At 40.3% G+C, this 12,225-nt stretch overlaps 1 protein-coding gene across 1 annotated transcript in view; it reads right to left on the bottom strand.

The window, feature by feature from the left end:
- Positions 1–12,225, bottom strand: part of DNAH9 (dynein axonemal heavy chain 9) — a 381,759-nt gene that overhangs the window by 137,702 nt on the left and 231,832 nt on the right. The window contains 3 exon segments of the mRNA XM_017855172.1: positions 3,691–3,924; positions 4,118–4,279; positions 4,655–4,797. Of these exon segments, the coding sequence (XP_017710661.1) occupies positions 3,691–3,924; positions 4,118–4,279; positions 4,655–4,797 (539 nt within the window).

Here is a 12,225-nt window from a genome sequence, read left to right as displayed (position 1 = left end):
GAGGTTGCAGTGAGCCAAGATCATGCCGCTGTACTCCAGCCTGGGCGATACAGCGAGACTGTGTCAAAGAAAAAAACGACGAACGAACGAACGAACGAAAGAAAGAAAGAAAGAAAGAAAGAAAGAAAGAAAGAAAGAAAGAAAGAAAGGAAGACTTAAGAGGACAGAATTGAGAGATATTTAGAAAACATAGAGAATTTATTAATTTTTAAATGTGGAAACTGAGGAAAGGGAAGAGTCTAAAATTAGCCCCCAGCTTCCGGCCTAGGGAACTGGATAGATAGAAGTATCATTCATTGAAGTAGAGAATATAACATAAGAAGGTCATTGTTGATGGTTTCAGATGCTGAATCTGATGCCAATGAGGCAGGCAGTTAGCAGGGAATCAGCATGATTACTTGCAGGCAACCAAAAGCAACGCAAACGAGGCCAAACAGGTTAGCACAAAGACCCACCCCCTAGTAGAAAGGAACTGTTACAACAGGCTTAACAATAAAGACAGATTGCACACATCCTGCTCTAGGCACAGAAAAGAATGTAACAAAGAAGAAACCAGCTGAAACTGGTTAAATCCAAGACGGCCAAAAACCTGACCAGCTGTCAACCCTTGGCTTCATTATGTCCCTATTACCATAAAATTTCCATGGGGAAACCTCCCACTCCCATCATGCACCTGACACTGTGATAGTTCCAGATTAACCATATTTAGTCAAGAAAAGTCCTGATTCAGGGAATTGCATGCCTATTTCCCAGAAAACTCTTCCCTTATTATAGAATATTTTGTGCCATCATTATGCTTTTCCATATAGTATGTGAGCCTTCCATGTTGGGCGTGGTTTGTTCTTCTTAGCATGCCGGCATTCCTCTCTTGAGTGTGTGCATAAAGCTTATATACTATCACTTTGGTCTTGCTTTCAAATTCTTTTGTGTGGCAAAGACAAGAACCTGTACTGGCTCCTGGCAAGACCAGGACTTGGGAGGATTCTCCACTGTGTGCAGCTAGAGCTGGAGTCACTGAATGGTATAGCCAGGCATCTCCTTGTTAAACAGAGATCACCTAAAACAGTAACACAGAAACTGTGCATTCTACAGTCTCTGCTCAAAGACCCAGGCTCCGTACAAAATAGAATACTGGGTTCTGCCTCATGAGAGGATCAAAGTACTCTTCCTATCTCTTACTTCCTGGCAACCATTCTTCACACAGATGGGCCAGCAATTCCCAGAGGATAAACAGATAGGAGGGAGAACAGGGCTGGTGGAGAATGTTGTGAGGGCATGATAGGTGGTGAAGAGAGGAAGGACAATGGGGAGGTGGAAGATGTTTTTAAAAATCTGGTAGTACTGCATTCTGAGATTGTATTCTATGCTCTTTGCTACAGATTCAGAAATTGAAACAAACAGAAAGTGATCAGGAGAAAAGATATTACCTTTCTATAGCAAAAGTAAACTCCTAGGACCTAGACTGGGGTCTGTGTAGCTTACCCTGCCCTGAACTGGAATCCTAAGAAGGGGTTTTCATCATCATACAAAGGGAAAGACAGGGGCATCACAGATAATTTGCACATGGCATTTGTTGGCAAACATTGAGTTTGAACTGATCCCACGTTGCCTGAAGGTAAATAAAGAAGAAAAAAGGGTCTATATAAAACTACAGAGCAAAGAATGGAATAGCACGAAAAAAGAAGAAGAAGGAGAGAAGGAGAAGGTGAAGGGGAAGGAGAATAAGACAAAACTGAAAATGATCCATTACCAGACCTAGGAAAAACATGGAGGAACCTGTCTGGCATTATCAATAGGATAGTTTCTGTGAAACTGTAGCAGAAAAACAGGCCGAAATAAAAAAAGCAATAGGATGCACTGAAAAAAGAAAAAGATAAAATGCGAAAGGGTTGTTAGGAAATTAAAAATTCAATGGCATAATTAAAGTCTTCATTGCAAAGTCTTCATTGCTTCTGCTTCAGAAGCAATATTACACACTATTAAATTAGTATTGGTGAGGGTGAACTTGAAAAGCTCTCCTACAGTGTAGAGAAAAAAAGCCAACGGGATGAAAGCAACACATGAGAACGTAATAGATACAGGGCACGGGGACCCCATCCAACTGACTATTGCTCCCAGAGGAGAGACCAGATCTGATGAGTGAAACCATATCACAGAAGGACCATTTCCTGAGCAGAAGAAAGACTATGTGTATAGATTGCGAGGGCTCACTGCATCCCACTAAATGAACTTAAATCCTTTAGGTACATTTAATACTTCTGAATCAAGAAACTGAAGAGGGGCAAAAGGACAAGCCAAAAGGAGAAAGTTCAATAGAACAATTCCAAAGGCAAAACGAAAGGCTCAGATAACTATAGGAACATGTGATGTCCAAGAATTAGGTGGATCACGATTTCAGTTTAATTGTGCAAATTCATGAAATTTCACCACCTTAATGAGAGGCTGGCTCTGCTGCTGAAGAAGAGAAAATAGAAAGGGGTCATCGAGGAGGCAGTATTTGATGGGCGTGAGCAGAGGCGAAGCAGCTGCAAGAGTTGGCCCCAACTCCCAAGGGAAGATGAGCAAATTGACTGAAATAAACCTGTTCCATTTGGAGGAGTAAACAGAAAAACAACAAGGACAGGATGACAGGGACCTTCCTTCTTTCTTTCTTTCTTTCTTTCTTTCTCTTTCTTTCTTTCTTTCTTTCTTTCTTTCTTTCTTTCTTTCTTTCTTTCTTTCTTTCTCTCTCTCTCTCTCTCTCTCTTTCTTTCTCTTTCTTTCTCTCTTTCTCTCTCTCTCTCCCTCTCTCTCTCTCTCTCTCTTTCTTTTTTGAGACAGAGTCTCACTCTGTCGCCCAGGCTGGAGTGCAGTGGCATGATCTTGGCTTACTGCAGTCTCTGTCTCCTGGGTTCAAGTGATTCTCCTGTCTCAGCCTCCTGAGTAGCTGGAACTACAGGGGCCTAACACCATGCCCAGATAATTTTTGTATTTTTAGTAGAGATGGGGTTTCATGATGTTGGCCAGGATGGTCTCAATCTTTTGACCTCATGATCCACCTGCCTTGGCCTCCCACAAAGCTAGGATTACTGGCGTTAGCCACCGCACCCGGCTGAAAGGCGCCTTCTTTCAATGGCCAACTACTCAGAGATAGATAACTACTTAGAGATGCATGAAATGAGACAGGATTTTTTGAAAAACTGAGGTTCCAATGGCTCTTTGACAAATAACGGAGTAAGACAAAACAAACAAAAATGGTATAACCCTGCAGCCATTTCCCATTTCCTTTCACCATTCATTTCTTTTGGTTTTGAGGATGGAAGGGAAGTGAACTGGAGAGGAAAAGGAAGAAATTGCAAAGAGGAAGAGGGAAGAGGTGCTTCAGGGGATTCCAGCAGCAATGAGAGGGGTGGATCAGACCTGAGTGGGGATATGCACTTCTGCTGGGGAACTCAGCCTGAACTTTTGGACTGTTTCTGGTGGTAAGGATACTGTTACTATGGATAAGAATAAACTTGAAGAGCTCTCCTACAATGTAAAGAAAAAAGGGATGAAAGCAATACGTGAGAACATAATAGATACTGATGACATGGGAGTCCCTGGAAAACTATAAATATTTTTCAGATCTTGATTGTGATCCCTCCAGTTCACTGGAAAGGGCTGCTTCGGCTCCAAGTCCCCTGCAGGTGGAGGGAGTGGGACATTGCTCACCTGGGCGGAGGTGCTGTGCAGCTTCAGCAGCCCGTTCTCTAGCCGCTCGGTCTTGCACTTGAGCTCTTTTCTGTGCCTGTGCAACAAGCTCTGGTAGAGTCTGATGAACTCCAGAAAGGACTTGGGAGTTGTGTAGTTGTAGCGCTGCTCATTGCTCAGATAAGACTGGGATGTTTGGTTGACACTTGTGTGGACAAAGGCCATGAACTTGCTAATCGACTGCTTTACTGTGGGCTAAAACCAAAGAGCAAGAAATGAAAAGATTATCTCATGTTGAAGATTAGAGGCAACTGCTCACCCCTCACCCCACCCATTCCTCCACCATGTGGAAACTTAGCTTGATCTTTAATCCTGACATCCTGGACATGGAGTTGGTTGTACCCTCATCTGGGAAGGACCCTTAGGAGTGTCTCCTTTTCCCTCTCACCTCAATGCCTTCTGTGTTCTGCAAGAAGCGGAGGCTGACAGACTCCAACGCTTGCTGAGGCCACTCGTGGAACCAGTGGATGGCTGTGCAGTTCACAATGGCTGGGAACTTCCTGCTGCGGACTCTTAGCTTGTTCCCCACAGGGGAGAAACAGAGAGTCACCTGAGAAGTCAGAAGGGTGGGGAGAACCAGGAAGGCATCAGAGAAATACTCACAGAGAGGCAGATATGGCCTTGGGTTCTCTAGCTCCCGGAAGATTGGGAAGCACATCCAACAGAGACAATATCTGTAAATGCTAGCCAGCCTCACCAACCAAGAGATCAAAAATGCTGAGACTGCATGATCCACAAGGGATGCTGCTGCCCTTAAAGCAGACGAGAAGGGTGTCCTGGCAACTGTGCTCAGGCTGAGAAGGGTGCCGCACACTCACCACCCACACTAGACAATCAATAAGAACAGTTGTGCCCAAAATATCAATGGAAGCTCCCATGAATCATCTCGGGTCTCTGCCTGCCCCTGTCAATAAATGCTCTTTACCTTCAGCTGTCGCTGGACCTGATCTATAAAGAACTTCCAACAGTTCTCTCTGTTGTCAACCAGACCCTGGCTCTTGACTTCATTCCTCACATTGCTTATGATGTTTTCGACTTCATCATCAGAGTAGAGATCTGGTATCTCCCCTGGGAAAAAAAGGAGCACAGATAGGCAGCCTTGGCATCTCACTAAATGATGCAATCAGACATGGGAAGTTATCCTACCTTAGGACACAGGTCAGTGGTTTTTAGGCCATGTACCAACTCTCTTGCTGGTGAAGCTGGACAGACACCACGTCTACTCCAAACCCAGGGCAGAAGAATGAGTATGTTAATGATTGGAACAGAGGGTAGGGTACCCTGTTGTCCTGGGGTAGACAGTTGGTAGCACAAGAACCTTCAACTGTCTTCTTTTCTTTTTCTCAAAGCATTTGTTTCCTAACTACTGTTTTGACCTTTTTGTATTGTGCCCTCCAGGAGTTTAATATTTAGCAGGAAACATGGCTAATAGGATCAAAATAGCTATAAGACCCCGGTAAAAGGGCCATAACAAACATACAGATAGGTCCATATATTTAACAAGAGCAAGCTATCACTGTTTATGAGAGCAAATGGGGAGAAAGTAGAATGGCTTCATGGAATTTAGTACACGATAGGCAGCACGCCTTAAATCGACGGGGAAAAGATGAACTATTCAATATATGGTACTACATTAGGAAAACTGGGATCTGAAAAGATTATGGTTAGATCTTGATCTTTATTTTTATTCTTTTTTTTTTTTTTTTTTTGAGATAGAGTTTCGCTCTTGTTGCCCAGGCTGGAGTGCAGTGGTTCGATCTTGTCTCACTGCAACCTCTGCCTTACAGGTTCAAGTGATTCTCCTGCCTCAGCCTCCTGAGTAGCTGGGATTACAGGCACGCACCACCACGCCCGGCTAATTTTTTTGTATTTTTGTAGAGACAGGATTTCACCATGTTGGCCAGGCTGGTCTCGAACTCCCGACCTCAGGTGATCCACCCGCCTCGGCCTCCCAAAGTGCTGGGATTACAGGCATGAGCCACCGCGCCTGGCCAGATCTTGATCTTATACAGCACACTAGAGTAAATGCCAACTGGATCAATTATTTAACTAAAAAAAGGCAGGAAAATAAAAGAAAAAATGGGGGAAATAATCTCTGAGTGGGGAAGGATTTTCTAACTGTATCTGAATCAACCTATGTTAAAAGAAAAATAAATTTCATGAATGCATAAAATTGACCAATCCGACTGCAGAAAAATAAAAATATTTCATGACGAAAATATCACCGGCAAAGTATAGCAATAAGAGCAAAACGCAAAGAATAAACTAAGAAAATATGTTATAGTAAAATGGTTAATCTTAATATGTAAAGAAATTCCCTACAAATAAAGAAAAAAATCAATAATTCAATAGATAGATGAGGTGAAGGATATGAAAAGAAAGTTCACGGTGAAGGAAATAAAAATTTTGGTTGAACATTAATAGATGCTTCACCTCACTCATAGTAACAGAAATATACATCAAAACTACACTTAGTTACTTTTTGTTTGTACAAATTAGGTTAATGAACAAGGACAGTCAATCTCACTCGTAATGAAAATGTATATTAAAACTACACCTTATTATTATTATTATTATTATTATTTACAAGATTGGCAAAATATCTGAAAGTTAAATGAAAACACTGTATTAATGATGCAGTATGTGAAAGTAAAATTATATGCTTAATCTCCCTGATGAATAACAATTTTTAAAATCCCAACTAAATATGTATAAATTAGTATATGATGACCAAGTGTAAACCCTGTCCTGGAAATTCAAGGAGAAATACTAGAAAAAAACTATGAAAATAATTTACTACATTAATTGATTAACAAAGTAAAACAATATGACATTGAAATGGATGCATAAGGTTTCTAAAAACTGCTAGCAAACTAGGAATAAATGAGTTTTCTCTTTAATAATAGATATCACCCCCAAACCCACAGCAAACATACCTAATAGTAAAATAAAATATTCTCTTTCAAATCAAGAATATGACAAATATGACTGCTATGGTATTTTCTAGTCATCATTATATAGGAGGCTCCAAACTGTGCAAAAAGTGAAGAAAAAATAAAATAAATGCATAAGGATAGTTAAGGATGTAATAAAACTGTTACTGTTCAAAATCTAATTTTCTACTTAGAAAATCTAGGAGAATATTCATGTAAACAACCAGAACTCATAAGAGCATTTAACAACAAGCTTGTTGGATAGAAAATTAATACTGGAAATTAAATCACATTTTGTACCCAGCAAAAACAAATTGTTAATTGAAAAGTTATCAATTAAAACACCAAAAACACCCCTCACAAAGCAGGTAAGTAATAAATATACAAAGGGACGAGCTAGATCTTCATGTGAAAGCTACAGCATACTATTGAAGGGAATAAATGAAACCAGAAATAAATGGAGAGAAATACTGAGTTCATGGCGGGATGATGAGGTATCACCACTTTCCTAAAAATGCAATTTCAATAAGAAATCAAATGGGTTTCTTTCTTAATTCTGACAAATATTTCCTAAAATTGATATGGAAAAGCAAAGGATGAAAAATGGCATTGTTGAGAAAGAACCAGAAAGAGTGATTTGTTCCACCGGAAATCAAGTCTCCTTATGAAGCTATCTTAGTTAAAACAATGTGAAATTGACACTGGGGTGAATAAATAGAACAATGAGTAAAACACCTAGAAATGGATCCAGATATAAACAGGAAATCGATATGAAAACTCAGGAGGCAGGGACTTTGGGAGGCCAAGGCAGGCAGATCACGTGGTCAGGAGTTCCAGACCAGCTTGGCCAATATAGTGAAACCCTGTCTCTACTAAAAATGCAAAAATTAGCTGGTCGTGGTGGTAGGCGCCTGTAGTCTCAGCTACTCAGGAGGCTGAGGCAGGAGAATCGCTTGAACCCAGGAGGCGGAGGTTGCAGTGAGCCAAGATTGTGCCACTGCATTCCAGGCTGGGCTACAGAGAGAGACTCTGTCTCAAAAAAAAAAAAAAAAAAAAAAAATCAGGAGGCAGACAAGGGCTGGACTAATTAATAAGTTATGTTAAGACAATTCAATATTGATATAAAAATATAATTAGATTACTATATAAAAGTAATTTCCAGGTGAATAAAGACATACATATGAAAAGTAAAACAGTGATAATTAAAAAACCACAGGCAATTATTTTCATGGCATTGGGATAAAACAACATTTGTGAAACAGAGCACAAAAAGCACAGAAAAAAGATGATTACAATATTAAAACTTAATTGGCACAACAAAAGTCAGATATAGACTTCCAAAATAGATTTACAGTTCATATAATGAACAAAAAAATCTAAATATCAAAAATATGTAACGAATGTCTGAAATTCATAAGAAAAAGACAAAAAGCAAAAGATCCAAAGTGCAAACTGTATAAATAGGCAACACATAGAAGAAAAGCAGTAAGGCCAGGCACGGTGGCTCATGCCTGTAATCCCAGCACTTTGGGAGGCCGAGGCGGTTGGATCATCTGAGGTCGGGAGTTCAAGACCAGCCTGACCAATATGGAGAAATCCAGTCTCTACTAAAAATACAAAAAATTAGCCAAGCAAGGTGGTGCATGCCTGTAATCCCAGCTACTCAGGAGGCTGAAGCAGGAGAATCACTTGAACCTGGGAGGCGGAAGTTGCAGTGAGCCAAGATCGCGCCATTGCACTCCAGCCTGGGCAACAAGAAACTCCGTATCAAAAAAAAAAACAAAAACAAAAAGAAGAAGAGAAGCAGTAAGAGCCAATAAACACTTGAAATGATGCTCAGTGTCACCAGTGAAAAGGGAAAAGAAAATAATAGGATTTAATTTCATGCTTAGTGGCAAAAATTAATATGTCAGCTAAGCCAAATATTGGTGAGGTTAGACAGAAACAGGTGTTCATGCACTACTGGCCAGAGATAAGTTTATGACTACTATGGAGAGCAATTTGGCACTTTTTGGTAAAGTTGAAATGTACACATCAGATAAACTAGTAATCTAGGTATTGGACACCTTTTGGAAAGAAACCCTTGCAGATGCACAATAAAATTTTCTATTTTGCATCATTATTCATAATTACACAAGTGTTTGTTTTGTTGTTTTTAGAATGTCCAAATTATTTTGTAAGGAAATAGGAAATATAAAAAAACACAACAGGAAAATGTGAAAACCGTACATTTTATTCTTTTGAGAATTTTGTCTGGGGAATGTTCTAGGATTGTTGTTTGGCTGTCACTTCAAGTCAAAGAAAATTAATTTAAAAACGTTCAGGATGGAGATAATGGGCTATGTTTGAAAGCGGAGAAGAGGGAGAGTCAGAAATTGAAAGAAAAGATGGAATAGAGAAAAATTCTGAATTAGGAGCTAGGGGTGGGCTCCTAGCTCAGACAAAAAGTTGGCCTCGGAAAGGAGGAATCGTAATACTGGAGGAAAAGAGAAAACTGCAAAATAATAATAATAATAATAATAATAATAATAATAATAATGGAGACAGACTGTGAGGTATAAAGTAGCTGTGAGGTCCAAACTAAATGACATCAGTTTTCTCAATGAAAAGGATGAGATTGGGGGAGGTAAGAATGAAGGAAATACTATAGCTAAAAAGTTCCAAACACTGGATATGATGTCAAGGTGAATGTGGTTCACTCCAGAAAAGCAATGGGTATCAGAAAAGCAAAATGTTCCCATTTCTAGAACAAGTCTTTAGGTAGCTGTTGAAGTTATCTGGGACTGGAATCATATACAAGCTCTTCTTTAATGCAGTCTATTTTTCACCAACATGATGCTTTTGTAAACATTTTTTTTTAAAGCTGTTCATACATGCTTTTTCCTTCTTCTGTAACTGACAGAAATGTTAGCATCACTGGAGTGTTAGCAATGAAAGAAGTCATTGGGACCATCTTACATCCCACCTTGTTTTTTCTTTTTATTTATTTATTTTAAGACAGAATCTTGCTCTGTCACCAGGCTGGAGTGATCTTGGCTCACTGCAACCTCCGCCTCCCAGGTTCAAGCAATTCTCCTGCCTCAGCCTCCCAAGTAGCTGGAGTCCCAGCTACTACAGGCGCACGCCACCATGCCCAGCTAATTTTTGTATTTTTAGTAGAGATGGAGATGGGGTTTCACCACATTGGCCAAGATGGTCTTGATCTCCTGACCTTGTGATCTGCCTGCCTCGGCCTCCCAAAGTGCTGGGATTATAGGTGTGAGCCACAGTTCCCTGCCCATCCCACTTTCTTATGGACTTTGGTGAGGTGCTCAAAGTGAGTGGTCTGGCAAATGATCAGTAATAATCAAGAGTGTGAGTAATTGTGATTGTATCAGTCATTGAAGCTGCTGTACTTTCTTGAACGACTGTATCTGGAGGAAACTCAAGGCAACTTTTCAACAAATTATGGCCTTCATGGTTTGATAGCACTAAACCAATTGAGAGTCTACTAAGAGTTTCATACTAATTAGCTTTAATCATTTAAAAAGTTAAAATAAAAAAATGAATTATCATGAAAGTGATCATTTACTGTTTTCCCTTAATTGTACCAACTTATTTAATTTCTATTCTTTGAGATAGTTAATGGCATGCATATAAAATACCATACTATAATTTGTCAAAGTCAAGATCTTACTAATAGAATGACTCATTTCAGTCTCTTCTGATAAAAATAGGAGTGAAAGAAAACAGGTAAAAAAAATAAAATGATATTTAGCATGTGTTGAAAGTTTAAATAATATTTAATGAAATGTGGAAATTATGTGAAGTTCAATTTTTACTGTTCATAAATAAGCTTTAATTGACCATAGCCAGGATCATTAGGTATTATCTGTCTCATGCGTGTCCATGTGAAAAGCCCACCAAACAGGCTTTGTGTGAGCAACAAGGCTGTTTATTTCACCTGGGTGCAGGCGGGCTGAGTCCGAAAAGAGAGTCAGCAAAGGGTGATGGGATTATCATTAGTTCTTATAGGTTTTGGGATAGGCAGTGGAATTAAGAGCAACGTTTTGGGGGCAGGGGGTGGATCTCTCAAATTACATTCTCAAGGGTGGGGAGAATTACAAAGAATCTTCTTAAGGGTGGGGAAGATTATAAAAAACCTTAAGGGTGGGAGAGATTACAAAGTACATTGATCTTTGTAAGGGTGGGGCAGAAACAAATCACAATGGTGGATTGTCATCAGTTAAGACTATTTTCACTTCTTTGGTGGATCTTCAGTTTCTTCAGGCCATCTGGATGCATACGTGCAGGTCACAGGGGATATGATGGCTTAGCTTGGGCTCAGAGGCCTGACATTATCTATGGCTATTTTTGCCCTACAAAGACAGAGCTGAGTACTTGTGACAGAGGCTGTGTGATCTGCAAAGTCTAAAATGTTTACTTCCTGACACTTTATAGAAGAAATTTGCTGACCCTGGTTTATTAATACTCTTAATTCCAAGATGTTGAAAGCACCTGGGCCACTTAGAGACATTTTCCATACCATATGATGGTGGTATTTGTCACAGGATCCCTAGAACCTTTAAGAAGAAGACCATCAGATGGAATATCTGGGGATAAACATCTCTGAATTGGGAACAAAAATTTGCATTTTCACATTTGTTCCTATAGTGCCTCTTGACAATATTCTCATCACTTGTTCTGTGATGTAGGTAGTCATGCTGAAAGCAGGAAACCGAACTGCCAGAGCGGATTCTGTGATGTGAACAGGGGCAGAGGCTATTTAAATATTTGAGAAGTTTCCTCCTGAGACCTAAAGTTGGGAAACACTATTTCTAACTCCAAGTAGTTTCAGGCTTCATGCGTACTTGGAATTAGAAATAGTATTGAAATATTCTAATATTTTGGAAGCCAGACTAACCACCATCTTCTGTAATGTTAGTACAGGACTCCTTAAAGACCCCAACTGCTTTTCAGGAAAGAGATCCTGATCATTTAACATGGATTAGTTAGTTGGACCTTGGAGATAAAAAGGGTGAAGCTAAGGGTTAGATTCCCCACCTCACACTGGTGTAAGGACTTCGACCCTATCTAGGCCCGGTAGTTTAAAAAAACATTTCCCTATTCTTAAAGAAGAAAAAGCAAGGGAGGGTGGAGGCTATTTCAGTACCCTGTCCCTCTCTCTTCACTGCTGGAAAACTTTCCAAAGCAACTGTCCAATAGTAATATTTAACATATGAGATGGCACATCATTCTCATGCTATTACCTACTTTACTTAAAGAAGTACCTCCTGGCCGGGCGCGGTGGCTCAAGCCTGTAATCCCAGCACTTTGGGAGGCCGAGACGGGCGGATCACGAGGTCAGGAGATCGAGACCATCCTGGCTAATACGGTGAAACCCTGTCTCTACTTAAAAATACAAAAACTAGCCGGGCGACGAGGCGGGCGCCTGTAGTCCCAGCTACTTGGGAGGCTGAGGCAGGAGAATGGCGTAAACCCGGGAGGCGGAGCTTGCAGTGAGCTGAGATCCGGCCACTGCACTCCAGCCTGGGTGGCAGAGCAAGACTCCGTCTCAAAAAAA

Source organism: Rhinopithecus bieti, unplaced genomic scaffold (assembly GCF_001698545.2).
Source record: "Rhinopithecus bieti isolate Rb0 unplaced genomic scaffold, ASM169854v2 scaffold_40077, whole genome shotgun sequence".
Taxonomy (NCBI): Eukaryota; Metazoa; Chordata; class Mammalia; order Primates; family Cercopithecidae; genus Rhinopithecus; species Rhinopithecus bieti.
The sequence above is the reverse complement of the archived record's forward strand: the minus strand, read 5'-3'. Positions and strand labels throughout refer to the sequence as shown.